Genomic DNA, 27,682 nt, shown 5'->3' with positions numbered 1-27,682 from the left:
CGCGCGCCGGCGCCCTCCGCGCTTCCGGTAAGCGCGCGCGCGCCCGGCCCCCGCCCCGGCCCCCGCCCGCGGGGACCCGCCGGTGCCCCCGCAGAGGGCAGCTCTGCCCCGGGCTGCCGCCGCTCCGCTTCCACACGAAACTGCCGATGACGCCGTTCCGCTCCGTTCGGCGACCCGGAAGCACCGAGGCGCGCACCGCCCCCTGACCCGGAAGCACCCCGCCGCTGCTCTTTCCGGTGAGGAGGCCGCCGCCGCCGCCGGAGCCGGGTCGGGGCCGCTGCTGGGGGGGAGCCCGGTAACGTGCGGGGCGGCGGGGCCGCGGGCGGGGGGCCGGGCCGCGGGGCTTCCGGGGCCGGGGCGATCCGGAAGCGGAAATGGAGGAGGGCTGTCTGTGTGTCTGTCTGTCCCGCCGTCCGTCCCGGTGTCGGGCGCTCCGTCGCGGGGCAGCCGCGCTCCGGGCCGGCCCCGCCCTCGGCCGGCGCGGGGGGAGGTGGAGGTGGGTGCGGGCCCCGCGGGAGCGCCCGTCCCGCACATGGCCGAGGCCAACCCGGCCCGCGGGGCCCGCGCAGCGCCCGGCGCTGCCATGCGGGACACCAGGCCCCCCGTAACCCAGGCGGTTTGTTTGCAGAGCCGGCCCTGGAAGGAGGAGAAATGCAAGAGGAGGGAGAGTGAGAGGGGTAAGGAGCTCCCGGAGCTGCGTGAGTGACTCTCGCCCCTGCCCCGGGGCTCCCACCGGGAGGGACGGGAGGGAATGGCTCGCGGGTCCCGGAGGTGGGGAATTGAGGGCGTTGGAGCTCCAGGGTGCGGGAGAAGGGATTGAGCGCCTGGAAGGAGCTGAGGCGCAGGGTTTGCCCTCTGGCAGGCACCTGTTCCAACAGGCGCTCGGTGGGTCGGGGTGGAGGATGCACGTTACCAGGGAACTGCACCAAAGTTCTGTGTCTGGGGTGCGGGTTTGGGATCCAGGGCTTTGTCCTGCACGTTCGGGGCATTCCTGATGTGAGTTTTAAAGGTCTAGCGGTGCTTGAACGTTTTGGCCCTCTTGAGTTCTGTGGAGGTATTTTTGCTTTTGATCTGACAGCCTATGTGGCCTTCAGCATCCCTAGTGTTTTGCTGCAATTAAGCCTAAAAGCTCCTTGTTATTGAACAGAGATCTTGGGCAGACGTAAAACAAAGTTTAAATCGTTCTTGAGTGTCACACTCAGGGCCTTTTGTCGACTGAAAACTTTGCTCCAAGTAGAAAGTAAAAGCCAGGTATCTGGAGAATAAAGAAAGCCATGTTAAAAGTCAACCTCTGAATAAATACCTGCATATCCAACCTTGATTGTGCCTTCCAGAAACACTGCCTCTACCTCACCGTGTACTTGCATGTGTTTTTATCTATCTGTTTATGATTAAAGTGGTGACCCGCCAAGACGTATAAATCCAGCACGTTAAGTATGTGATTCTGTGAAGTACTCTGTGAGATCTAAACTCCAGATCCCTTGTCCCTTGTGAGTTCTCTGGTTCACTGGGTTGTTTATGTGGTGTTTGTACATTTGTGGTCTGTACATAGAAAGTGTTTTTGGTTTATATCAGGAGGGTACGTTGACATCTGTCTGATACTAGACTGGTGAATAGGAAGAAGGTCCCATCTCTGGCCTGTTTGTGGAAGCTGGGATGATGAAGGCACTGCAGTGGGAACGTGCTGTGGTACAGGGTTGAAGCTCCAGCCCATGTCTGGTAGTTATAGAGCAATTGGAAGGGTTACGTGCAGAGTTCTGGTAAAGTAAGTGTGAGCAGCGTCGAAGTGGGGGCTGCAAATAGGGGTGCATGTTTTCAAAATATCCCTCAGCCTAAAAGCGGGGTAGGGGAGGGACAGCTGTGGGTACGAGGACAGTAGTTTGGTGGAGGAATCTTACCTTTGTTTTCTGCCTTTGAAAGACTGGCTTGCTAGTGAACTTGCATGAAAGCTTCAATTCTTACACCATTTCTCCCTTTCCTCCACATTCTTATAACTCCAACACACTTCAACCCTTCCAGCCAAAAATTTTGAGGCCTGGTAGTCTGCTTGAGTGTGAAGATTTTTGGATGGAGAGTTGTATTCTAAGAGAGTTTGACAAAAACAGTGTAGTCATCCTTTGAAGAATCAATAAGAACCTTATTTTGACTTGCACACATTGTAAACTGAGCAAACAAAAGTTAAATGCTCTGTTAAGCTGTGGTAGGGGGACTAGTTGGAGACAAGCAGCCACTGAGTGCCCTGGCCTTTGCTAGTCTGCGTTTTGGAATCTGGAGAGGACTTGCCTTTCATTCCTTGTACTCTTTAAATAAGAAAGCTGCTGCGAGATTTTTGCTTAAATTGGCATTTTTCTGTTTAACTCCTGAAGTTTGCAGTTGAGTCCAAAGGAGTCTTGGAGAACTACAAAGTTTTTTTTTGAAAATGCATTTAATTATTATATAAAACTTTATGTTTTTAGAGACTCAGGTTCACTTTGATGCTTTTGATGTGGAAGCTAAGAAAATAAGGACTTACTTATTTTAAAAACAAAACCAAACCCAAGCAAAAACCCCAAAATTGGAAATTCCAAACAAAATACCCTTCTTCATTCAGGTGGTACTCAGTTGCCAAGAATGTGTTCTCTTCATGTGTGCCCATCCTGTGGAAGAAAAAAGTCACGTAATTAAGCGTTACATGCACAGGGCTTTGCTGTGGGCAGTGTACTTAATAATTAATTTGCCTCAGAAAAGAAAGCAGAGGAAGGAAGGTAAGAGTGTTGCCCCATCAGACTCTGATTGAATCACAGCAGTGCAAATCCAGAGTAATTCAGTCAGGCAGTGAGCAGTCTGACTGCATGCCATGACGTAAGGTAAATAATTTATCCTTAAGTGTGTTTATTGGTTGATTTGCACTGAGTGAGTGAGGCAGGAATACTTGGCCTTGCTGTTGCATGAGCAATTCATAAAACCAAAATTATTGGGTAATTTAGTTCATTTAAATACTGCTTCTCTACATAGAGGAAAATTATCTTTGCATTTTGGCTCACATGCAGCAATTCCACATGTATTTATTCTGCCCTGATGTACTTCTGTGAAGTAAGTGTTTCATGCTACTCGAGGCATGCCTCTGAGCTTCCCTGATGGTTGAGACAGGCCATTCAGAAACAATATTGGTTTGTTAATTAGGCTGTAACAGAAATAGGAGTGGGACGGTTTGCAGGCAGCTGCATGAGAAACCTACAGCGGTTGCTTTCTCTGCCAGATGTACTCTGAGCACAGTTTTTACCACGTGTATTTTACCCACCAGTTTTGTCATATTTGTTCAGGAATAGCTATATCTTCTACTTCAGGAAATATTCTTTTGTTAATTTCTTTAGTTTTTGAATAGTGTTTTTGCAAGTGTAACAAACTTTGTCCACTAATACTTATTACACAGAGAATATAAGGATTAGAAAGGAAAGTGCTTCTTCAGTCAGGTGTTCCTAAAGAGGTTACACCTCTGTGTTCAGGAGACTCTCTTTTGATGTCTAACTGATCCTCTCAATGCATGGAGAGTTGAGGTGGAGCAGTGGGCACTTGGCTGGGGAGAGAGTCCTACAGAATCTTGTCCCAAACGTGGGAATGAAGTGAGTAATAGAGAGAGCCATGACATGATCTCACTTGGAGATAGGGTATCTCAGGAGCAGGGGAGTCAGTTATTTTCCCATGGCCTAGTCTCACTGGATGAGAGCAGGAATATTGAGTGATATTTCTGTCTTTCTTTCAAGAGTGGGGCTGGGGTGGGCAGTAGGAAGTGAGGAGCCCCAAGTTTTTGATTTCTTGGTCTGCTGTGGCTGTCTGTTATCTTGGGCAAGTCTGTTTCCCTCTCTCTGCCTGTCTTTCTTCCTGTGTAACATAATACTAATGCCCCTTTGCTGCATCTGGGTCCTTAGTGTTGAGCTGGGGTGGAGGGACAGGCAGGATACAAAATTTTCACTGCTTGTGGGATCAGACTGTCTGTGACAGTGAAAAATGGTTTTCATCTGTATTTGCCTGGTTGCAGATGCACAGACTTCATTTATGCCATGTACTTGGGTGGATGATAATTGGGAAAATTTGGAGGTCTTCTAGGTTTCTAGTCAGACCTTATTTTGCATGGAGGACTACTGGGCAAGAGGCATTTGAGATGGACCCAAGCCCATGGGAATAGCAGATGCCTTTTTCCCCTGAAAATAATTTTTTGAGTTGGGCAGATAGCTCAAAAGGGGGGAGAGGCTGCTCAAGAATGACAGGGGAAATTAAGGAACTGTCGCAGCATTAGACTGAGTCAGTTCCATGTTGGAGTCTCTTTGGGTTTAATGGTTTTTTTTGTGTGTGTCTGTCTGTCTGTCTTCCTTATCCTCCATTCCTCTTCCCTTCCCCTTTCCTCTTTCCCCCTGTGCCCAGCTAGGATGGAAGAATCTCATTTCAACTCCTCCCCGTACTTCTGGCCAGCAGTGCCCACTGTCTCGGGACAGGTAAGATCTTCCAACCTATTATGTTGGTCTTGTTTCCCATTAGAAGTCCATGTATAAGTGTTTCTATTGCATTTCTTGCTCAGCCAAATGCTGGGTGAAGTTGTGCCAGGGTATCCTAAAATCTGTCCTTCCTGCCTGTTTAGATTGAGAACACCATGTTTATTAACAAGATGAAGGAGCAGCTATTGCCCACAGAGAAGGGCTGCAGCCTGGCTCCCCCCCACTACCCTGCCTTGCTGACAGTACCCACCTCTGTGGCCCTGCCCACTGGCATCTCCATGGACTCGGACACCAAGCCAGAGCAGCTGACACCACACAGCCAAGCCCCTGTGACTCAGAACATCACCGTGGTACCAGTGCAGTCTGCTGGGCTCATGACAGCAGGTAGGGCACTCCAAAGTCTCCGACAGCATACAGAGGAGACTCTGGAGTGGGGAGACAGGAGGGCCTGGAGAATCCTTTTTGGGCTGTCGATTATTCTTAGCCGTATTGATGGTGTGGATTGCCTGGGTGTGATTTCACTGTAAATTCTCTGTAAGTTTGACTTCCAGCAGTGGAAACTGGGAATGCATTGGGAGGGGAAGCTACCCTTCTGTTTGTATTGTAGTCAAAAGTAGGTGCTTCTGTGGGATAAGGATGTTGGGCATAATTGGAGATGTAATAACTGACTTCCTCCATCTTCCTTTGTTTGCAGGTCCTGGTCTGGTGATAACTTCCCCGTCAGGTTCCCTGGTGACCACAGCCGCCTCTGCCCAAACCTTTCCCATCTCAGCTCCCATGATTGTCTCTGCACTACCCCCTGGCTCCCAGGCAGCCCTCCAGGTGGTTCCAGACCTGTCCAAGAAAGGGACAACTGCCCTCACTGAAGGTGGTGGGGGTGGTGGGGGTGGGGGAATTGCCCCCAAACCACCCCGGGGCCGGAAGAAGAAACGATTGCAGGAGTCAGGGCTGCCAGAGATGAGCGACCCTTTTGTGCTGACAAACGAAGATGATGAGGACCAGCACAAGGATGGCAAGACATACAGGTGGGGAGCAGGGTTAAACCTTGACTGTAACACTGCATGGGGATGGGGATGTATTTAACCCTTCAGAGGGTTACATGGGGAAGAAGAGATCTCTGCCTTTTTCCTAGAGAGTCTTTAAATAGAGAATCTTTGAGCTGCAGAAAGAGTTGAGTTTTCTTTCTAATCAGGAATGTTTGCAAGCTGGTGGGTCAACCCAAAACTAAGGATCTCCTTAGTAGACTTATATAGTCATTAATGTTCCTAGGTTAGTTAATGGATGTTATGGAGGCTAAACTGTGTCCTTTATGCCATAGCCAGATAGTAAGGCTGGTGTACTGCAGAGTGCAGTGCTGTCTGGTGTAGCTGAGAGCCCTGGTGTACCTGGGTGCTCCTCAATTAGGACTCCAGTCTGTCCAGTGTAAAGACTACAGACTGGAGGCACACAGAGCAAGAAGTGAACTGTCGTGCGTGTTTGCTCCTGTGTGCATTGCCCCATGTCATCTCCTCCTATTTCAGCATTCTAAACAAAAGAGGGGGAAAAGGTGCATTTTTTAATTAGTTGTAAGGGTGTTCCTGAATCATGAGTGTATTGGATAAGAGGGAGGAGAGTTCTGAGCCCTGAGGTTGGGTTTCTGAGCTTGGAGGGATGTGGCTTGAATTTACGAGTGGTGGGAAAGGCAGTGATTATCTAGGAGGGACTTAAGCCAGAGGATAAGGAGTATGGGTGTTTTAGAGAAGGTGGGAACCATACAGAGCAGGCAAGTGGTAGGGAGGAAATGTGATGGTCTGTGTTGGGTGGGAAGCACTTATGTGATTCAGAGATAGGTGATTCTGACAGATGATTAAGATAAATGAGAGGCGAAGTAGTAGCCAAATGGAAACAGAAGCAGTAGATAGTCCTATGTCTTCTCACTTCCCTACAATGTGCCCAAGATCCTGTCTCAAAGTTTCCCTTTTGCCATCCTAAACCCTCTTTTTTTTTTTTTTTTGGTACAGATTTAATTATGTTTCTAGAATTAAGCCATATCAATATGAAGTCATCTACACAGAATTGGTGCATCCACCTTGGGCACTGTTTCACTTTTAATTATAGCATTTTTTAAATGTTTACTTTTTTTAATCAATACAGTTAGTTAAATGGATATAAAACCAGAGCTTGGATCAGCCTTTTTATTCTCTTACCCAATGTCCCAGTTCTTCCACTTTGAAAATATAATCAGCGTATGGTGAAGAGGGGTGGGAGTGTTAGGTAGCTTGCTATTTGTAATCCCACCATTTATTTTGGGCCATAGCCACAGTTCCACACTTCTCAAGCTGCTTACAGTCTGGGTTGCTAATTAGGTTGTTAAATATGTATTTACAGGGGACACAATTGGCAGTGAACACTAGAATTAAAGCTGAACCAAGGCTTTAATTATAGCTCCTTGTTTACTTGTAAGTTTGGAAAAAAAATGCCCAGGACCAGGTGGAGTGACTCAGCAGAAACTTTATAAACACACATAGTCTGTTTAACAGCTCATGGAATAGAATTTACAGGGAAAAAATGAATGAGTTTATATGTAGGAACATGTAATCGGGAAGATTTCCTGTTGTTTAGTCTGAGTGTGGTACCTCTGCCTCTTCCTCCAGCCCCCCTCCCAAGCAGGCCTTCCTCTGAGCAGTGCTAAGGTGTGGGATAGCTAAATTGAGATTTATTGAAGACCACCAAGGAGTACTTCTGCCTTCCTTGGGGTTTCCTCGTTGGCTGATGCTTTCTATGTGCAAGTTTGGAACTAAAAATGATTGTTGAAAAAATAAAGGAAAACGCTATCTTTTCTTGGAGCTGTGGGAGAGAAAACCTTTGTGAAATACACTAAAATTGTTGCTCCATAATATGCATATGAATAGACTCGCAAGTTAAGACTTTGAGGACTGCTGGGTTCTTTCTGTATTCTAGAGGATGATTTCAGTAGTTCCCGTCACTACAGAATGCAGACATATCCCAGCTAAATTAAGACTGTGGGTGAGGTTCATCTACTCCTGTTCCCTTCTCAGGCTGGAGGAGGAGTTGGTATTCATATGACTACATTTGTATGATTTCACTGATTCCTATGATGAGACACTGAGAATAATCTATTAAGATGCCTGGAAGGAGTTTTACTATATTGATCAACGTGACTTTTTTTTTTTTTTAATACCCAATTTCTAAAGCCTGAGATTATTTTGTCAAATTTAATTAATTTTTTTGTTTCACATTTTCTTTTTGAGCTCTGTGAGCTCTCTTGTCTTGAGTGTCTGGGCATGTGGCTAATATCCATAATTCCTGACTCCTGCTGTGGTGATAAAGACAGAGTAAGGCCTTGAATGGGGAAGCACAGCCAGGCAGATGCGGAAGGAATTGGAGCACAAACCTTAATGTATTGCAGCTCATCCCATTCTCTGCTAAATGTAGAGATTCCTGCTCCAGCACATGGCAGCTGTTTTGCTGCTCTATCATCCCTAGAAGTGAATTAGTAGGCTGCTGTGAAACCTGTGCAAGAATCTTTGTGACTAGGTCTTTCTTTTCAAGAAAAGGCGTGAGGCTTTTGCTAATGGTGGCATTGCTTGCGTATCCTGGACATCTAGCCTTAGGATTAGTCTGGCAGAGTCCTTGGTGCTTTGCTTTGTGCTATTAGAAGAATGTTTGCACCTACAGGGGACAGCATCTAACCCAGTCCTGTGAAGCATTTTCTGTCATGAGTAATGTCACTTCAGTCTTGTCTGTATTTGTTGTCAGCTCTTCGTTAATCTTCCCTGATGTCTTCGTAGAATTCACTTCTTCTGTGAAAAATGAGATCAGCATCAAGATTCTTTCTAGTAAGATGTGAAGTGTGAAGCACGTGGCTGCTTCTCAGTGATGAGGAAAAGGGAACAAACAGATCCTGGATACAGTAGTATTGTTTCTTAGTATTGTGGTGCCTGTACCTCTGTGCTTTAGAAGTCTGTGCTGTGATGTGATCAGTGGACAAGACTGATGAAGTGGTTCAGCCTCTCTGGGCCAGATGATCAGGCTTCTCTGACAGTTCTCTAAATAGTTTCTTCTTTGCAAGAGAAAAGAGCTCCCTATAGGTGTTGCTTGGTTCCAGTATAAAGTTTGTAAAATCTAGGACAAATACCAATTTATAGTCTGGAATGGTTTTGCGAGCTGTACTTTGGAGCCTCAGACACCAACAGAAAGGTTGTAGGCTTGGGAAGGGCCTGACCATCATAGTGTGATTGACAAGCTCTCTCTTACCCACCTCAAGTTCTGAGTTTCCCTACTTTCACTGGGAAACAGCAGGGGGTTTGGGAGACAATAGGCAGCTGAGGGACACTGGAAACTTCCGAGACAAGTCCAAGGTGCAAAAGTGTACAGAAGCCTTAGCAAGTTGAGCTGTAGAAGGTGAGGAAGCTGGACGGAGGCCCTCATTAGTGAGAAGATTATGCACACCTGGGTGCCAGTGGTTTGAATACAGCAGGTGGGCATATTCTCAGACATGTCTGATTTCAGGCCTTTTTTTCTGCCCTGGATTTAGCATGGCTGTTTGGTCATTTCCCATGGTTTTGAATAGACTTTGAAATCTGGCTTTTGTAAGCCATGTATGTCTGTGAGAATACTGTAGAATTTGCCCATTTGTAAGCTTGGAAAAAATCTGTTAAGCATGCTCTGAGATGCTTTATAGTTTTGTGGTCGAAATATGTGAAAGTTATATCTTCTTTGACGTTTCTTGAGGATTGCATGGCTCCAGGCAGTGACCAGACTTCCATCTCCACAGAAAAGATAAATACACTCTAACTTCTCTCAGTTTCTGTATGAGGCTGGACTAAATGTGCACTCTCTCTGGAGCCATAGGCTAGCACTGAAGGGCCAAGCATTCTTTCCCTTCAGTCACGACTGCTCCTCCTGCTGCTTCAGAAGGAAGTCTTTAGTGCCCAGTGTGGACAGCAATCTCCCCCATCTGATGGGCACAAAGACAAGGTGTGAGAAGACACTACTAGGTTCAAATGTAGTAGGGATGAGAATGAGATATGTGCAGGGACTGGGGCTGTTTGCGTTGAGGAAATCTGGAAACTTGGTAGATAAGAGATGGGAATCGGAAAGGAGGAGAGAGAAAAGATAAGAGCCTACAAACTAGGGAATGCAGCAGAGGATGGGGAGCCTCTTTGCAAGGGAGAAATGGGGGAGGTAGCACAGGGATAAGCTATGAAGGGCCAAGACTAGCAGGAGGAAGAAAGACCCAAATCTGCTACGTGGTGGAAAATGAGGATATACCTAGAACTGGCAGAACACAGAGGGACAAGAGTATGGGATATGAACAGACAAATAGAAGCATGGGGGAGAGGAGACAAATGTTAGGCAACTGAGGGAATGAAATAGGGAAGAGTCCCTGCAGTAAAAGATAAAGAGGCTGGCACATGTGGGTAAAATGCTTGAGCCTGGGTCTTGGTGCGGGAGAGGGCAGATTGCTACAGGCTAGAAGGCTAAGGGCAAAGGGGGAATTAAGTTTGGAATGTCAGGCAGAAAGTTTGACCACATTCCCTCCAAAGCCTAGAAATACTAAACCCAATGTTTCTAAATTTTGCCATGTCTTTGAGGTCAACACAAGAATATGACCTCCTCTGGCAAAGAACCTCATCTCCCTCTAAGGCTAGAAAAAGGTGACAAAGTATCGTTGCTGTCATTTATCATCCTAGCTGCAGTGGCAGAGGTCTGTGCAGTGGATCTTAAGATTGCTGATGACCAACATGGGTGTCAGTATGATGCCACATGTTGGAATTTCTGTTTGCTTTTTTTAACAAGTGGTTCCGTGAGCAGCGGAACTAATGAAGCCTGGTTTCCAGCGGCTCTCTCCTGTGTGGATTCTCTGATGTCTAATCAAGGGTGAGCTTACTAGCCTTTCCCTCAGCAGAGGGCTCCAAGAGAGTCTCTCTTCTTTCCCCAGATGCATATTTTTGAGACTTGTATTAACTTTTAAGATCCTTACCCTTTTTCCAGATTGGTTGAAATTGGCTTATGATCTCAAAACTCTTAAGGAGGACAGGTGCACATGCACATCTACAGATACACACATAGTTTGTACACATAAGCTTTGCTTTGTGTATGAACACAGTGCTTGGAGGTTAGAAAATGGCAGAATTAGACTGGCCACATGCCTCAGGATATATAATAAGGTAAAAAACTTGAGTTATGGTAAGTTCTCTCCCTTCTGCTGAGATATTGTAACTGTGTGTGTGTGAATGCATGTACGTGCTCTCACTTGGCAGTTCATCAGAGTGCCAAGCAGAAAGAATTAATAGGAAAGGTTCTGCAGTCATGATTTTAACTTTGGCAAGTTACTTGTGTGTCAATGGAATGAGTGTGTGCAAGGGGAGTGAGGGGGACAACTACAGTTTCAAACAGGGAGAGAGAACTTTGAAACTATTTTGTTGCGCATCTTATCTGATCACACCTTAATTTGGCCCTACTGAGTCAATGCACTTTGATACCATCCTTGATTAGTTATTGGTAGATGGTGGCCTGTCAGAGTCCTGCATGTTTACTCAGATAACATGAAAGGAATGTTCTATTAAAAAAAACAAAATGCACTGACATGGGGTTGCGGAATTGAGAAGGATGGTTTGGGGAAGGCATTCGACTGCTGGTATGAAGAACTGTAGATTATGCCTGCCTCTGCCTCAGGTTGCTGTGTTATTCTACAGCCATGTGGTTCGGGTCTGTAGATAATCTTGCCTTGAAGTGCGTGCAAATACGAGTTAGGTGTAGTCTTCAGTGGATTTGTGTTTGTCACAGGCTACGAGTGACCACAGACAGTTATCCTGAAATAATTAACATATGGTCTTCCCAGAACTGTAATCTCAAGTATCATTGAATACTCCTCTGTTACAGGTTAGACCCTGTCTTGCTTTGCAAAAGGTTTGCATCTCATAGTTATAGCACAGACACTTAAGTGAGCTGTGATATGAATGTATATAATATGAATTTTCCTTTAAAGAAAAAAAAGTGCTCACAGGTATTGGTTTGGCCACTCAAAATTAGTGGATATGTCTCTTTTACTGTGTTTTACTCCCTTTGCTTACAAAAAATAGACCAGGGACATTGTGGGTATAGATGAGTGCTTATGAAGCACTGGTATTTCTGTGATGGACACAACAGATGAGTGATTCTGCTTCGTGAGGTTGGAATTGCATGTGGTCGACAAGGCTCGAGGCTGTTCAGAGAATGGTGATAGAAAACAGTGAATGCTTGTTTGTTAAGTATCTGTCTGTGCAACATAATAAGGATGCAGTTCTGTGAAAACAGTCAATAAGGCTGTATCAGAATGCACCTGCATTGCAGAGCCAAATTATGGTGACATGGATGAACTTAATCCTGGTGTTTCCAAATTTACTGTAGTGCTTTCTAATGGACCTTTTGTATTTTTTTAATTTTAGCTTTTGTATGTTATCACTATATCAGGAAATACCTTATTGTGTTTTACTGTTTTGTTGGTCTTTTATGCTAATGGTGACTGATTTCAAAAATCGGTAGACTGTCTTAGGCCTGATATTCAATAATTTGAAGGTCAACAGGAAGTCATGACTGATAAAGAGAAAAGCAATTCTGGTGGATCGCTGAAAAAAAAAGGGGATCTTTATGTGGTTGTAAACTAGAATTATTCAGACAAAATGTATTGTAATACAGCCCAATTGAAGACTTAGCCTTTTGGATAATACTGAGTGACTTTTCCAGCAGTCAGGGATTGAGGTGCAAGTATTTGGACAGTGGAAAACATTATCAGACAAAAGTGTTCTGTTGGATACTATTGAATGTCTTTGATCTAAAGATAAGGAATATGGAGGAACAGTATCCCAGAATGCAATGACTGTGGAAAAAACTTTGAGGAAGTAAGTGAAATCATGAAAGCTCCCAGTGCGAAACTGTGACAGAAAAGGGTAAGTGCAACTGTTGAAAGCATAAATAATGGAGTCATTAAAAGAAGGCAGGCAACTTGTGAAGTATGCTGAAATACCACAAAATTCTGGGTCTGGTATTTTTAAGGTCATTTGGAAAATGGACAAAATGCAGGAATGCCCTCAAATCTGAGAACTGGGAAAATGCCATATGATGAGAGCATTTAAAAACACTCACTGCCGTGCCAGGAAAGTGTGCTTTTCTGCAGCCTTATCAAGCCACCAGGTGACTGAAGGACTGTGGAAATAAGTTGACTGAGATTTCTGAGCGTGGCTGATAGATTTGATATACATGCCAGTAGTGTCAATTGTTACGTGGAGGTGCAGCGTTGCCTTTTGAATAGCAGCTGATGGTGGTTGTGCCAGTGTGGAAGCAGAGGTACAGTTCACATGCTTTCATTTGGCATCTTAGTACTCACTGACTTTCTTTAGGTGTTACCCAAGTTTTCTACCTGTGTAGCTTTTGTCTCCTTTCCCTTGCCTCTTACAAAATATTAACAAGAAAATGTTTAACTTCAGCTTTAAGAAAAAAAAATCAGGGGAATTAGAGGGTTAAGTTAGCATTTATCATGAACTGTGCATCCATTATTATGCTATGCTTGCATTAGTTACTTCATTAACTCTGCATTGCAAAGACAGTACATTTGTTTCCTTGCTAAATGAACTGCTGACTCTGACAGCCTAAACTTACTCTTATCATCTAGTTTAACTTCAGACCTTCCTGTTTTGATTTTTATTTTAACTTGTGGCCTAACTTGTATTTGTAGCCTAACAGAAGGAGCAAGGACTCAGTTAAACTTGTAAGACTAATCTCAGTAGATACTAAGAATTTGAACTCTCAGAGCTATGTAAAAGCTTACATAGTTTTCACAACTGTGATACTAATTAATTAAGCACTTGATTGAAAAAGGCTGTTAATCCATGTCAGGCAAATTTTACTATGAGCTGGTATTTCAGATGGTATTTTATCTCCTAACAACATCGAATGAATGAGGCGGAACATTCCATGAAAAGTGGAAAAAAATACAGCACTGTGTGCCACAGAGTTGTAGTCTAGTTGCTATAAGCATCATTTTGTTTATGACTCATCGTGATGACTTTCATATGGGAGCAGAACTAGAATTGTACATACACCTTTTACTGGCATTTCATGATTTTTGAGGGTGTTTCTGTCTAACATGAACATTCTCTGAATGTCTCCCTGTATTTCCCTGCAGATTCCCTATAAAAAGAAACCATTTATAAACATTGGAAGGGGTTAATTTTGATCTCTGGCATATGGCTGAATGCTAATCTAACTATTGATATGAGCCTCTGTATTATTAAGGATATTTTCTCAAGGCTGTCTGAATTTGCAGAGCCGTAACAGGCAGCTGCAGGGATGTTGTGTCACACTGTCAATGGGAATGCTGCAGTCATTTCTGCTACTTGCTCTCAGAAAGAATACGATGAAAGGAGTGGTAGTTTAGAAGCACAGTGGAGAGACAATATTAAAAATGGATATTTTTTTAAAGAATAGAAGGGGGAAAAAATCAATTACTTCATATAGTGCTTCATTCATGCTTAGCAAGGAGCATTCCCTACTTTTCCTCTCTCCAGCCAGGAGACGTTCACTGAAATAGAATACTGAAATGCTGCTAGTATCAGATGGGATGTTCTCATTATCCATATAAATTTAACATTTTTTTGAATCCATATTTGCCCACTAGAGGGCTGATTGCATCTTCCCCTTTAATATTTGATGTTGTCTGAGGCAGAATGCAAAGGCCTTAATTAAATGGATCATTTGTTCCCTTGAAAAAACCTGATACCACACAATATAAAACTCTGAAATAGAGCTTTCTGCTATATTCCATGGCTTGTTTTAACTCATAAGGCTCATGAATTTGTTAATGCTGTATAACATTCTTGCTCTCTCAGGGTCGATGCTAATTAGATAATTAGAAAATGAGTCCTCACAAGATTTTCTTTTCGAATGTTGTTTGAAAAACAGTATCAGAATGTCTGTTGCTGTTAAATTCAGACAACATGGCTTTGTTTGTTTGTTTGTTTCAGGGTTTGTTTTGATTTTTTATTTTTTTTTAGGGATGATTTTGCTAACAGGTTTATCATTTTTATGCAAGTGCTGGGGAGGTTTTGAAACACCTTCATAATTTTATTTTGAAAATAGAAAAGGATGTTTCATTAAACTTTTATTTTATGGAATTTATGTCCTGAAGGCAGATACCTGACAAAGCAAATAAGTAAAGGATGCGCAGAAGTTATGGAAAATAAAGTAGATGGCTTTATGGCACTGCAGATTTAATGCTACTTAGACTTGATGGAATGGTAAAGTTCATGAATTTTTCAGATCAGAATAGACTATTTAAAATGTAGAGTCATGTGCCCAGCATAGATGAGATTAATGCCCAGCATTCTATTTAAACTAGAGCAAAACCTTTAGAAGGGCATTTCTCTTAGAAAGGCAGCTGGATTCTCAAAATGTTGATTGTAAGGGCCAAGTCATTGATACCATGCTATAGCCTCCGAGTGTTGTTCCAAAGATGCATTATTCACATGGTTGGGAAAAGCCTGTTTCCTCTCAGGTTTTTAACTTCTAGTGTCAGTTATTGTTTCTCATAATACCTTTCTTTGTTCATAAAACAAGCTTCTGATAGTTGATATTTTTCTCCTTAGATAGATTTATTTGGGTATTGACCAAGTTATCTTTTAAGCTTTACTCCAAACCTAGACAGGAGTTGCTGAATCTTTCCTGCAAAGCCCATTTTCCACATGCCATGATTCTTTAAGTTTGCTGAGCCTGCTGAGTTTTTCAGTAATTGTTGATGACATGGACTTCAGAATTAGACACGCTGTTGCACAAATAGTCGCTCCACTCCTGTTTACAAAAATGATACCTGCTATTCCCCTTTGTTTTGGTGAGCCATACTAGCACAGCATTACACTGGGAGGTTGTTCTCAGTTGAATGGTTCCTTGTCAGAGGAATGATGTTGTGGAACGGGGTTCGGTTGAGAAGGAGCTTGATAAAAGTGACGCAGGGGATTATGCTGTAATTGCTTGCATTAGCAGTGAACTGGGCTTGGTGACTCAAAGGTAATTTTCAGTTCAGTATTCACCTTAAAGTTCTTTCTAACGTTGCTGCTTTCAAGGATACACAGTCATCATCCCTGTAAGTACTACTTGATAACTGCAAAATACATATGCTGTATTCAAGTCTAGCATTTCGGGAAGTCTAGAACAAACTGCACAAGTGTTTGATTTATAAACCAAGAGCTACATTTTTAAAAAGATCATTCTGATGTTCCTTTTTACTCCTTATAGATGTAGGGATAAACAGCCAAATAGCTTCTGTTTGTTGATTTCAGGAGGGATTGGTGTGTGTGTGAGGAGGGATTTACGTAAGGACGTATTTAGCTTGCATGTTCTGTTAGGGTTTGCAATTAAAACAGATTAAGAGAAAGATGAAGGTAGGACATGTGGGAACAACTGTTAGAGATGATAATGAATGTAAAAGAATGATGATGGAGAGGAAGAAAATGTTACAGCAGTTGTGTGTTGGAGTGCCTGCTAGGGAGGCATGGCTTTCAGCTACATGGCTTGAAATCAAACTTTGGCTTGGAAGGGCCTGTGGAAGTTAAGGTAGGTGCTGGATAAGTACTGCCTACATTACATGCACTAATCAGACTGCACACTTCATAAAGCTTCTGGCTCCAACATTAATAGTCACAACAGTAGATGTAATGAAGTATCCTCCTTCAAGGAGATGGATATGGGAAGAGCAGGACCAGCTCTCTGTGGCTTGTAATACCTGCAGAGACTTTTGTGACTGAGCAGTTTTGTAAATACTTGTAAAACTAGAGGAAATTCCCAGGCAGAAACACTGTGAAGGTTGAATTCACGTTAACCAGACTTCCTCTGCGTGGCATTTCTTCTCTCAAAAGTGACCTGGGAATTTAGACGTGCAAGTTCAATTTTTGTCTCTAGTTGAAAAGTCTGAAGATGGAAAACCTAGTTTCAGATAACCCTTAAGTATGCCCCTTGGTTGACACAGATTTGAGGGGTGGCGGGAGGGGGAAGTCCAGTAACTTTGATGCAGCTTCTATCTCTCTGTCAAATTATCAACCACAAAAGCTTTTAGCATCTTGAATTGTAAAACGGTGCAAGCTTCTCTCAACAGCCTGGTGACGTGGTGGAGGAACAGTTTTTAACAGCAGCATCCATATCAGAGAGATGCCAACTGCCTCTTCCTGTTCAAAGAGTCTGTGTTTAACCAAATACGTTTCTGATCGTTATGGGAACAGATGGATCCAAACTCCCAGGCAAAACATTTTGCATCATATCAGTAAGACTGAAATGATGAAAGCCCATTAGACCAATGAAATACCACATTTGGTATCCAGAGTATCTTTGTGACATTGACTAGGAAAGCAGCACTGTTGTTATTCTCAGCATTTTGTATTTTAAATTCTCCGGTGTCTTCTCCAAAAATGGGAACAGAGTTATGTGGGTTTGGTCATAACTGCTTTTGTGGACTTGGCAGTACATGGAATTAACTTCTGTTATGAAGATCAGCCTTAACCTGGGATTTCCAGGTTTTCCGAGCTTTTTTTTGACTGAAATAAATCTCAGATGAACAAAGTAGGGGGTTTTGTCTAGGAATTATTCCTGCTCCCTTAGGATTGCTATTGGAAAATTTCCAAAGTAGTGCCCTGTCTCTCTTGCAAGCCTAATAAATTGGCCTCTTGGTTTCTTCCAAGACCTTTAGTTGTCTGGCTGCAAGGTATCATGTGGTCTGTTCTGCCAGTTCCTAGCTTAAATTTGTGCCCTTGGAGTACTTGCAGCTGAGCAGTGTCCCAGGTGAAACCTCCCCAGAACCACATAGTGAGAAAATATCCCTTCTTCACTCATTTGGAAGATCCCATCCAGTTAGAATTGATCCATATTGGGGCTTACCCCCATGTGACACTGTCTCTTCCCCTCACCCCGGTCCCAGGTGCCGGATGTGTTCGCTGACCTTCTACTCCAAGTCGGAGATGCAGATCCACTCCAAGTCCCATACGGAGACAAAGCCACACAAGTGTCCTCACTGCTCCAAGAGCTTCGCCAACAGCTCCTACCTGGCCCAGCACATTCGCATCCATTCAGGGGCCAAGCCCTACACGTGCAGCTACTGCCAGAAGGCCTTCCGCCAGCTCTCCCACCTGCAGCAGCACACACGGTAAGGGCTGGAGGAGGCTGGGGGCCCTCTGCACTGCATGTTGCCGTCATCCCAGCATGCTGTGAGCACCCTCAGTAGGCAACTGCGTTGGGGAGACCTTGCTGGTTTTCACAGGCCGGTCAGGTCTCGTACTGGACAAATCGGCAGTAGCGGTATCTGACACGTGAGACTTGGCCCTGCTGTGAGGGGCTGGGTGTGCTCAGAGGCTGGCGCTGCTCAGCCTGAGGGGCATCTGCAGTGGAGTGACACTTTCTGACAGGAGGCAGGGCTGGTTATGTCAGAGTGAGAGTAGTGTTGGCATAGGAGGACTGTTGCCTGTCACCCCAGCATAGTTCTGCCAAACATCTCAAGTCCAGGCTTGCAGCCCCCCTGCTATTTCAGCTGTAGGCTTCCCACACACGGGTCTGCCAATGCCCCTCAGTCCAAGCTCTATGGTTCCTCTCTCTGGATCCTCCCCCGGTGCAGACAGACCATGGTTTCTTGAATGCAAGGGGAGCACAGTTTGAGACCAAGCGAGCTCATGCCGTGTTTGGAGTTCCTCTGTGTAGCAGATAGCGTGGTGCTGTCCCACCCCCTTTGTGCCCTCATTCCATCAGCACTAGCCAGATGGCGGTCATGTCCAACTGCTGCTGCTCCTCCTCCTCTTCGGCAGGATCCACTCCAAGCTCCACACGGCGATTGTCAAGCCGCACAAGTGTCCTCACTGCTCCAAGAGCTTCGCCAACACATCCTACCTGGCCCAGCACCTCCGCATCCACTCGGGGGCCAAGCCCTACACCTGCCGCTACTGCCAGAAGGCCTTCCGCCAGCTCTCCCACCTGCAGCAGCACACACGGTAAGGGCCAGAGGAGGCTGGGGGCTGGCCCTGGCCCCCCCGCGCTGCCGGCATGCACCTGTGGAGCACGCGCGCCAAGCATGCGGGGGGCGGGCGGGGAATGCGGCCGGCTGCACCCCCAGGAGGAGGTGACCCACCAGAGTGGACGGAGTGGAGGCTGCGCAGGAGACACTGACCACGTCAGGGCTGAGGTGGGCACGTGCTGTCCCTGGGGATCCTTGGTCTTGCACCGTGGGTGGCACAGAGAGAGAGAGCGATAGAGAGAGAGGCATTGGCTGCAGGGGATCCCAGCCTGGCACCACGGGGGTTGGACTGAGTGTGTGGAAGCTTCTCCTGGCATTGCAGGGGGACAGGGACAGATTAACACTGTAGGTGATCTCAGCCTGTTATGTAAAGGGAAAAGTGTTGGAATGTCTATCCTGAGAAGGAACAGAGCTGCTTTCTTGGTACTGTGGAAGCAAGAGAACAGGTCATTTGGGACTCCTGAGCTTGGAGCAGGGAGCCTGGACCTCCAGACCCCTTCCCAACACATTTTCAGGTGGCCCACATGCTGAGCTGGCAAGGCATTCATTCATAAGCTCTTGCTCCTCAGCCCTAGTCACTCTCTGAAATCTGCTTGACTGCTTGTCTTCTCTAACTTCTAGCTGGACATGGGAGCTGGGCAGAGCTCTATGTCCAGATAGAACAGCATCTGGAGGCAACATCATCCCTTTCCCTGCTCTCCTGAGTGTCTGTGAGATTTGATCACAGCATCAGGCCCTGGCAGCCTGCCCTGCCTGCCTGCTCACTGCCTCCCATTTGTGCTCTTCCTCCTCAACAGTATCCACACTGGGGACCGACCCTACAAATGTGCTCACCCTGGGTGTGAAAAGGCTTTCACCCAGCTTTCCAACCTGCAGGTAAGGGGCTGGGTGTGTCCTGCTTGCCAGTGGGGGTGGCAAGGATGCCAATGCTGGAGGAGGTGGAAGAATTGGGGCAGCTGGGAAGAGAGTGAAATAATACAGAAAAGTTATTGAAGCCCTGGGCCCAGGAGAAGTTCCTGACTTTTGTGGCAGTAGTGACCCAAAGAAGTCACATAAATGGTTGCATCCTGTAAAACTGTAAACTTGACTTGAAAGCAGTGAGACCTTGACAAAGTCCCTCTCACCTCTTCTGCAATTTTCTAACTTTGTTGGAGCAAGACTTGCAAAATGTTTGTTACACCAAATAAAGTCTGGGTATTTGGTTGGGTTTTTTGTCTGTTTGACAATGATATGACAATGATATGATAACGGTAGGGATTTAAGAAAGCAGAAGTGGTGTGTCCTGTTGCAGTATCCTGGAGGAGGGGAACTACAGGGTGTGCCAAATAGCAAAGAGTTGTAAACACCTGCAAGCAGTTAAAGCAAATCCTGCCGTGAAGGTATCAGATGCAGGGAGCAAATGTGTATGGAGACAGAAGAGGAGAGACCAAGAAAAGGAAAAGACTGAGAAAGAGTTGCATGGAAACTAAGATAGGGGTTGTCGAGCATTAGGAGTCTCTGCTGTCCAGAGATGCCTACTATGCCTGGGAAGAAAGGGGAAGGTGTGAATGGGGAAGGTGTGGTGGGCTGGTGGGAGAAGCTCTGTCCCCTATGCTAGGAGCCATACCTTCCTCAGCAGTCGGGAGCCTAGGGAGCTTGGGGCCTGTCTGGAAGGGGGTGTCAGAGATAAAGCCGTCTCCAGTACTAATACTGACTTCCTTCCTCGTGCTTGTTTTCTCTTCGCTCCCCACTGCTGCCACGCAGTCCCACAGACGGCAGCACAACAAAGACAAACCTTTCAAGTGCCACAACTGCCACCGTGCGTACACGGATGCTGCCTCATTGGAGGTACACCTGGCTACGCACACGGTGAAACACGCCAAGGTCTACACCTGCTCCATCTGCAGCCGGGCCTACACCTCGGTGAGTGTTTGCTGCCCTGGGGAGCGGCAGAAATGGACACGCCTCCCAGGGAGCATCTCCTCCAGATCCAATGGGAGCAGCCCCCTGAGCTGTCTATGTCCCTCCCTGTTGGCCTTGGCTTTTGTGAGCATTGTTCCCTCCTCTCACACCGTTCTTCCCATTGCAGGAGACGTACCTGATGAAGCACATGCGGAAACACAACATCCCTGACCCCCAGCAGCAGGTGGTTCAGGCACAAGCCCAGGCCTCGCAGCAGCAGCAGCACTTCCAGCCGCAGGGCGGGGGGGCAGCAGGGGGCCCTTCTGGAGACACTAACCAACCCAATCCTCCCCCCCAGTGCTCCTTTGACCTGACTCCTTACAAGACTTCAGAGCATCACAAGGACATCTGCCTCACTGTCAGCACCAGCGCCATCCAAGTGGAGCACCTCTCCAGCTCCTAGAGAGACCTCAACCCAGGGAGCAGAACGCCTCTTGTGCATAGCCTGTGCCCAGGGGCACCGCCTGTGCAGCGGCCCTCCTTGTGCAACAGTCTCCGGCCTCTCCTCCTGCAACAGCCTCTTCTGGCCGTGTAACCCTGTTCATGGCAGCCCCTTGAACAACAGCCTGTCTCAAGGGGGTGCTCCTTCTGTGCAACAGCCTGCCTGGTAGGAGGATGCTTCCTTGTGCAAGAGCCCCTTTCCTGTGCTGGGATCACTTCCTCATGCAAGAGCCCCTCCTTTCAAACCCAAAGAAAGGCCCCTGTTTTGCCTTCTCTCTCACTGTAGGATGCGTATGAAGGGGGGTTGCGTGTTGAGACACACGGTGGATAGGATGGAGAGACGGCCCTTGTACATACAGGGGCTTGGACACGTTTTCAGCAGGCCACAGAAGAATGTGGCAGGGTTCACAGCTGGATGGGGTTCTCTGAGGATTGCCTTGAGTGTCTAAGAGAGAAATATCCATTCCTGTCCTTCCTGCTTGAGAAAGGGAGGAGGGGTCGCTCGTCCTGCCCCAAGGACTGGATGGGAGAAACCTTCTCCCCAGTGGAAGGTGAGACCAGTGGAGGGGGGAGAGGTGAGGCATGTTCTCTGAGACGGACAGGTGCCTGCACTGCTCAAGGGCTGTGGAGTATTGCATTCTTTCTCCTCCCCTGGTGGAGAGCAATAGAGGGAAGTCTGTCTGAACTGGCTGCTCCCTCTCTCTCCCAGCTGTCTGAGCAGCATGATGGCCAAGGCCCCGTAGGAATGTGGGTTCCTGCTCATTGCTCTTCCTGCCTGTTGTGGATGATATCCTAGCAGCTTGTACTCCTCCTCTCCCTCCTGCTTTTCCTCCCACCTCCTCAGAAAAGCCTGCAGGCATCAACAACAAACCAAAAAGCAACTAGAGGGGGGTAAGAGACTGCCAAAATAATCATCACCCTTCTCTCTGCTCCCTTTCCTGTAAGGTGGAAATGACAGCAGTTCTGGCACTCACACACCTGTCCTGCCCTCAGTTTCCCAAAGGGAAAGAGGAGGAGGAGGAGGAGGAGGAGGAATAGACCAGTCTTTTCAAGGAGCCAGCAGGAGGCAGGGAAAGGCTAGCTTCTCCTGCTCACCTCCCGCCAGAGTGTTCTCCCAGGCTCCCTCTTGCCAAGACGGGCTGGACTCACACGGCAGTGGTGGCCTCTTCTGGACCCTGGTCATGGGAGAGAATCCCCAAAAGGTGGACAGTGGAGAGAAGGGGATGAAGATCCCCACAGAGAGACCAATCTAATGAGAAGGGGGAGCCAACAAGAATAAACTGAAGGCCCCTTGAATTTATATATATATATATATATAAATATCTATTCCCCACCCCTGGCCCGCTCTGTCCTTGCTGTAACTGTTTCTATCTCTGTGTTTATAAAACGCATTATCCTGGCGAATTTTTATTTTCAATCTTCGTTTGTTTTTCCCTTTCTCTTCGTCTTCAATTCTTCTTCCCCCCTTTTTTTTTATTGGTCCACATGACTGCTAGTCTTGTGTGTCACTTGTTAGTTTCTTTGGATCATGGAGGCTGACTCGGAAGAGATTGAGAAGGCAAGGGAAAAAGCATGTTGTTGGGTTTTAAAATCAGTCACCCACCCAAAAGCATATAGAATCCCAGACTTCTGTATGAACAACCAATAGGGGCTTCTTATTTTTTTTTAACCACCCTGTATGGAAATAAATTGGTGTAAAAGGCTTCTTGAAGGTGCTGCTGTGAGCACCCTGCCCCTGTGACGTGTGTTCCTTCCCCCTGCACCAGACCACTGCACGAGCATCTTGCTGCCGTGAGTCCCGAGCGGCTGTGTGGGTGGATGCAAGGGCAGCACATCCCTGCCTTTGGGCAGTTTGCACAAGGAAAGCAAGGAGCTCTGCACCTGTGGAGCCTGTGGCAGAAACCTTTTTCTCTGTGTTTAGTCAGCAGGGTTGGCTGTGAACAGTTGGAGTGTTTTGTAGATGTGTAGGTTAGGCTATAAGAAGCTGTCTGACTTGCCTCCTGCGCTTCACAGGTGACATTTCAATCCATTTATCCTGTAGTGCGCACCAAGAACTAATGGGTATTTAAACTATGTGTTGACAAAATCTATTGGCTTGATTTTTGAGGCACTGGGACACAGAATCCCTTCCATTGGTAGCCTGCTGCAAGGGCTTCGTGTTCTTGCTGTTTAAATATTTCTGCCAGATTTCTCCTTGCTTTGGCTTCTGGTCACTAGTTCTGAATACATGCATCCTGCTGGTTCAGAGAGCCTGAGCACAGTGGTGCTTTTTCCCCTGGACTGGTATTTAAACACTCTAGTGTCTCTTCTCAGTCCACTTTTTAACAAGCTAAATAGATGAAACTCTGTAAACCTTCCACTGTAAGGGATTTCCTCCAGCCCATAAATTATTCTTGTCTTTTCTTTCTACATCTTGTCAAATTTTTCAGTATCTTATAAAAATGTTCCTTTTGGATTTGAGTGTTGGAAGCCCCAATGCCATGGACGAGGTCCCTTAGCCTTAAGTCTGCAGAGGATTGTGTTTGCCCAGTACTCACATTGGCTGCTTGTCTGGTGTGACTCCTCAGTCATCTGAAGTCTCGGCTTTCATGATAGTGTTTCCCCCTTTCTACAGGTATGGTCTGAGTTCTTATTCCCTAGATGCTTCACGTGAGGCTGTGTCCAAGTCCAGTTTGTGTGAATGGACCTGGCTGAGTGATGGACCAGGCTACTCACTGCTTTCCCAGTTCTGTGACCCACAAACTGTATCAGTTATTTTTTACTTTTAGATCCGGGTTGAAATGCTGCATTGCATATGACCTACGCTAACTTGAAAAGCATCATTGAGTGCAACTTTTTATTAGCTTGTTTTTGAGACTTGCAGGCTAGGCATTTCTTAATCCTCTTAGTATGTGATTATGTACAGTAAATCTTTCTGACTTATGGTGCTAGGTCAATGCCTTATAAAAATTTAAGTATGTTGCACCTATGCAGTCCCCTTTGTTAAACCAAATGTATAATGATGGCATCTAAGAATGAAATTAGGGTTTGGGTTTTTTCTTATTTTACTACAAAATCTCTTATTTCATAAAATCCTTGGGTTATAGACTTTATTTTTTCATTCACTAATTCTTCATCTCAACAGCTTTTCCATAATTTTAACACTGAGTCATTTCATTTGCCTTTTGGGAATACTGCCGTGAGTGTCTTTTAAGGTATTTCTCTAATATCCCAACTTTAATTAAAATGAGAATCAATGGGCTAGAGAGCTTGTTAGTGAACTCCTTTAGGACTCCTGTTTCTTTGCTGACTTCAAATGCATATCCCTAGTAGAGGTTGTCTCATCTCCTACTTTGATACTAAGGTACTAGATAGAAGTTGCTATTTTCATTTGACTGCCACATCCTATTCCTTTCTTTATATTTGTTGACTGATTTCCGCTATTCTATGTCACTAGCATTTTCACCATTTTCATCTAGCATGGATCAGTACTATTAGTAAGATTTCTTTGTTAATTTAAAAGAGAAAAAAATCCTGTTATGACTAGTTTTGCTAGCCACAAAGTTTTACTTATTTTATAATGTCTAACTTGTGTCAGTTGCTGTCTGACCTTCATCTTTTCCATCTGTTGTGTTTCAGTTTGATTTTCTTTAAATTGTTTCTTGCTCACAGACTTTCTCACTGAACCCAGGATGAGCTTTTACCAGAAGGTTTCCTCTTTTTCATTGTGAAATTAGGGCCTTTTGGCCACATGGAAGATTTTCCTCACAGGGGAGTTTAATTCACATTTCTCTGCCTTATTTCTTTTTTTTTTTCCTCATGGACAACTCAGTTTATAGTTTTGCTCACCCTGGAAGTTAGCACAGACTCAGCACAAGTTTATTACTACTTGTGGCTCTCTTCTCCATGTCCGTATTCCATATGAACAGGACAAAACTGCCAGTTTCACTCAAGTTATCTCATATGCATCACCTTGAAGTCTGAAAAATTGACTTGGCTTGGGTGCAGTGTCTTGTATTAAGTTGGGAAGGTTTTAAAAGTCGGAATTATACTTTGCCGACTGGTTGAATTCCCAGGGGAATGGCTCACAAGTTAAAATTCCTTGCAGACATTTTTTGGTTTATATGTTAAAGGTGCTTGAAATTGCCTTTCCAGGCCCCTGGTTTGCTGTGTTGTTTTCTCATGTCTGCTATCCTTCCCCTTCTTGGAATCTGCTACCTAGCATGGGGATCCATATGTATTTAAGGCTGTACAATTCCTGTGTTACCAGTCATTTCAAAGATATTATTCCTTGTGTGTTTGCAGCTTGTTGCTGTACCTATAGCTTTTACTGTTGCCCAGGAAGAACCTAATTATTTCTTACTAAGGGACTTCCCATTGAGTTTCAGAAATGCCACTTTATTCCAGGCCTCTTTTTTTCTTATCAATAAGAATGTCCTCTGTTTACCCTGAGTCCTGTTGCTGATGTGGAAATAATTGGAGATACCTTACTCTCATTATCTTTGTCACTTATTTGAGTTTGGATTAGATCTTTGGATTCCCAAGGTTGTTTAACATTGTCAAAGTGGTTCAGGTAGTTTAAAAAGGAGAGTTGCTACCTGCAAGACACAAAATCTAACAACTTGTACAAAATCCTACCCTGTTGAGATGCAGCCTGAGGTTCTGCAGCTTTTCAGCTTTGTGCACTCAAGCCAACGATGGTTCAACTATTTACCTCCCACTCACAAGTGGAAGATTCTCTTAACAAGATCCTATGGTCCTTCCTCTTAGCTCCCTGAATTCTTTGACCCTGCATTTTCATTGTGATGCCAATGCATTTGTTTCTGTATGTCTTATCCAAGAAGACTTGACAATGACTCTGCAGTTCTGTGTTAGGTTGCATCCTGTGTCTTTGCTGGAAGGCAGTAGCACTTTTTCTTCTTGTCCTTTTCTGAGCTGATTGTCTGTTCTTAGCTGGATTTTACAAATTATCATTGCTTTAAAAGGAAACATCATGTAGGCTGGAAATCATTTAGAAAAGTCACCCACAAACAGTAACTGAATCTTAGCTGTGACTAATGATAGTATTGCTGGTCTATAATTCAGTTAAATCTTCAAGAAAGATTTAAGACTTTCATAATTTAAAGCCTTATGGTTAATCAACCATATCCTTTATTAGAGTTTTTCTGTTGGTTATCACTGCCATTAAAACTGCCATTCTGTTTTACTACTATTTTTTTTTAATCCATAGGGTCTTGTTATGCCTTTGTTCAGTACATTAAAGTCTTCTTCTATAAGAAGTCTTTCTTCTTCTGTAATGAATTATAGACCATGATCAAGTCACTGCTTTCATTCTTCCAAACAGCTAAATTAAATTGAGTTGGTTTAGGTTTCTCACATTAAGGCTTGGCTCCATCATGTATTTCTTACCTGTTGCCTTTCTTTTCCCTTTCAGTTACCAGGTTTTGTAGTGTTCACTTCAAGTCTTGCTACATTAGACCTAGATGGTTGTCTTGAGCCACCAAACTTACAATGCCATACAAGGATGTCTAGTTCTTTTAATAAGATCTTTTTCTTTAAATTCAAACCAAGAGCATTATGCTTCTTTTCTTAGCTGAGTGCAACCCCTATCAATTACACTGTGATTTTGCCACATCAGTGTTAGGTTAACTGCCTTACAGCAACCTGGATGAGCCCATTTGCTTTTCAAATACTTTTAAAGTATTTGCTGGTCTTCTGGAACACGTTCAGAGCTTCAAAGTTGTTTGGAAAAGAAAGCCCATTGCTTCCATCTGCTTGCCAGATAAATCTTTTCAAATTACAGATTGTCAGTTTCTAGCTATGCAACTTTTAGGATGTTTTATTTAATGGGTAGAACTAAAGATCTTCCTAAATCTTATTGGCAATAGGTAATATTTCATTACCTCACAGATATGTCTACATCATCCAACTTTCTTCCTAATATAGAATATAATTATGAGATTCTGCCTGTCTTCTATATTTTTATTGATTATTTTATCATCTTTATATCATCTAAAGGATATATATCATGTTTAGGATTTTCTTCTAATATTTTGCAGGTAATGTACCTGAAAGCTGCCCAAGTTTACTAGTGCAGTTTCAGAACATAGAATGAAATTGCTCTGTACACTTTCTTAACTACAAGATAGGTACCTGTTCAATCGTCATTTCAGGTACAACAGATTAAATTTGTGTGCATGGTTTCTTGTTTCTGTGTAGTAGAACACCAAAGTACTAGAGAGATGTAGTAACTTGGTCCAACAAACATTTCGATTTCATGTAGTGTCTGTGTAATGAATGGAAAAAAAAAATGGAAGAAATCGTGACACCAAAGAACTAGAGTCTATGCCTAGTTTTGCTGCTGAATTAGGATATGTTATTGAAACATGGATACAGGTATAATCTGTGGCCTTTGGCATACTCTTTCATTTGTAAAGCTGATTAACCACCTTGCGGGCAAGTGCTGCAGATCAATCCTTTGCTATTTGTGAGAATGAAGTGTGGGTACATCCAGTGTTTCCTGAAGACAGGAAATGCAGAGCAGGGACCTCTGAACTGAGAATGTTAAAGAGTGAGAAGAGCCGAATGTACCTCTACAGCAAAAAGGGAACCAAACAAGAGTGTGAAGCTGTAGGCCCTCCTGTTGGGTGATGCATAAGGATCCCTCTCAAGCACTGGCCTTCACCTCCTAGTCCTTGGACAACGTTTAAGAGGTCTCTAAGGTAACTGAAAAGCTGGAGGCTTGAATTTGGTATGCAGATGTTTACATTTCCAAGGGAAAACACAGGCATCTGTAGATCAATAAAGGTTGAGAACCACT

General features: G+C 44.8%; 1 protein-coding gene across 17 annotated transcripts; it reads left to right on the top strand.

Annotated features, from left to right (window-relative positions):
• Positions 1–27,682, top strand: ZNF384 (zinc finger protein 384). 17 transcript variants are annotated; one of them, XM_064644614.1, is made up of 12 exons: positions 4–236; positions 629–677; positions 1,576–1,765; positions 4,406–4,472; positions 4,616–4,856; positions 5,167–5,497; positions 10,275–10,355; positions 17,419–17,643; positions 18,296–18,478; positions 19,299–19,377; positions 20,245–20,403; positions 20,570–27,682. In XM_064644614.1, the coding sequence occupies exons 3-12, from the start codon at positions 1,713–1,715 to the stop codon at positions 20,843–20,845; spliced, it is 1,695 nt and encodes a 564-aa protein (XP_064500684.1). In that variant the 5' UTR covers positions 4–236; positions 629–677; positions 1,576–1,712; the 3' UTR covers positions 20,846–27,682. The 17 variants fall into 17 exon arrangements, with proteins under 17 accessions (XP_064500698.1, XP_064500684.1, XP_064500683.1 ...); XM_064644613.1 differs by having other exon boundaries at positions 4–295; XM_064644625.1 differs by having other exon boundaries at positions 5–295; positions 4,402–4,472.

This window comes from Pseudopipra pipra, chromosome 2 (assembly GCF_036250125.1).
Source record: "Pseudopipra pipra isolate bDixPip1 chromosome 2, bDixPip1.hap1, whole genome shotgun sequence".
NCBI classification, from domain to species: Eukaryota; Metazoa; Chordata; class Aves; order Passeriformes; family Pipridae; genus Pseudopipra; species Pseudopipra pipra.
Note: the sequence above shows the minus strand (reverse complement) of the source record. Positions and strands in the feature narration are given on the sequence as shown.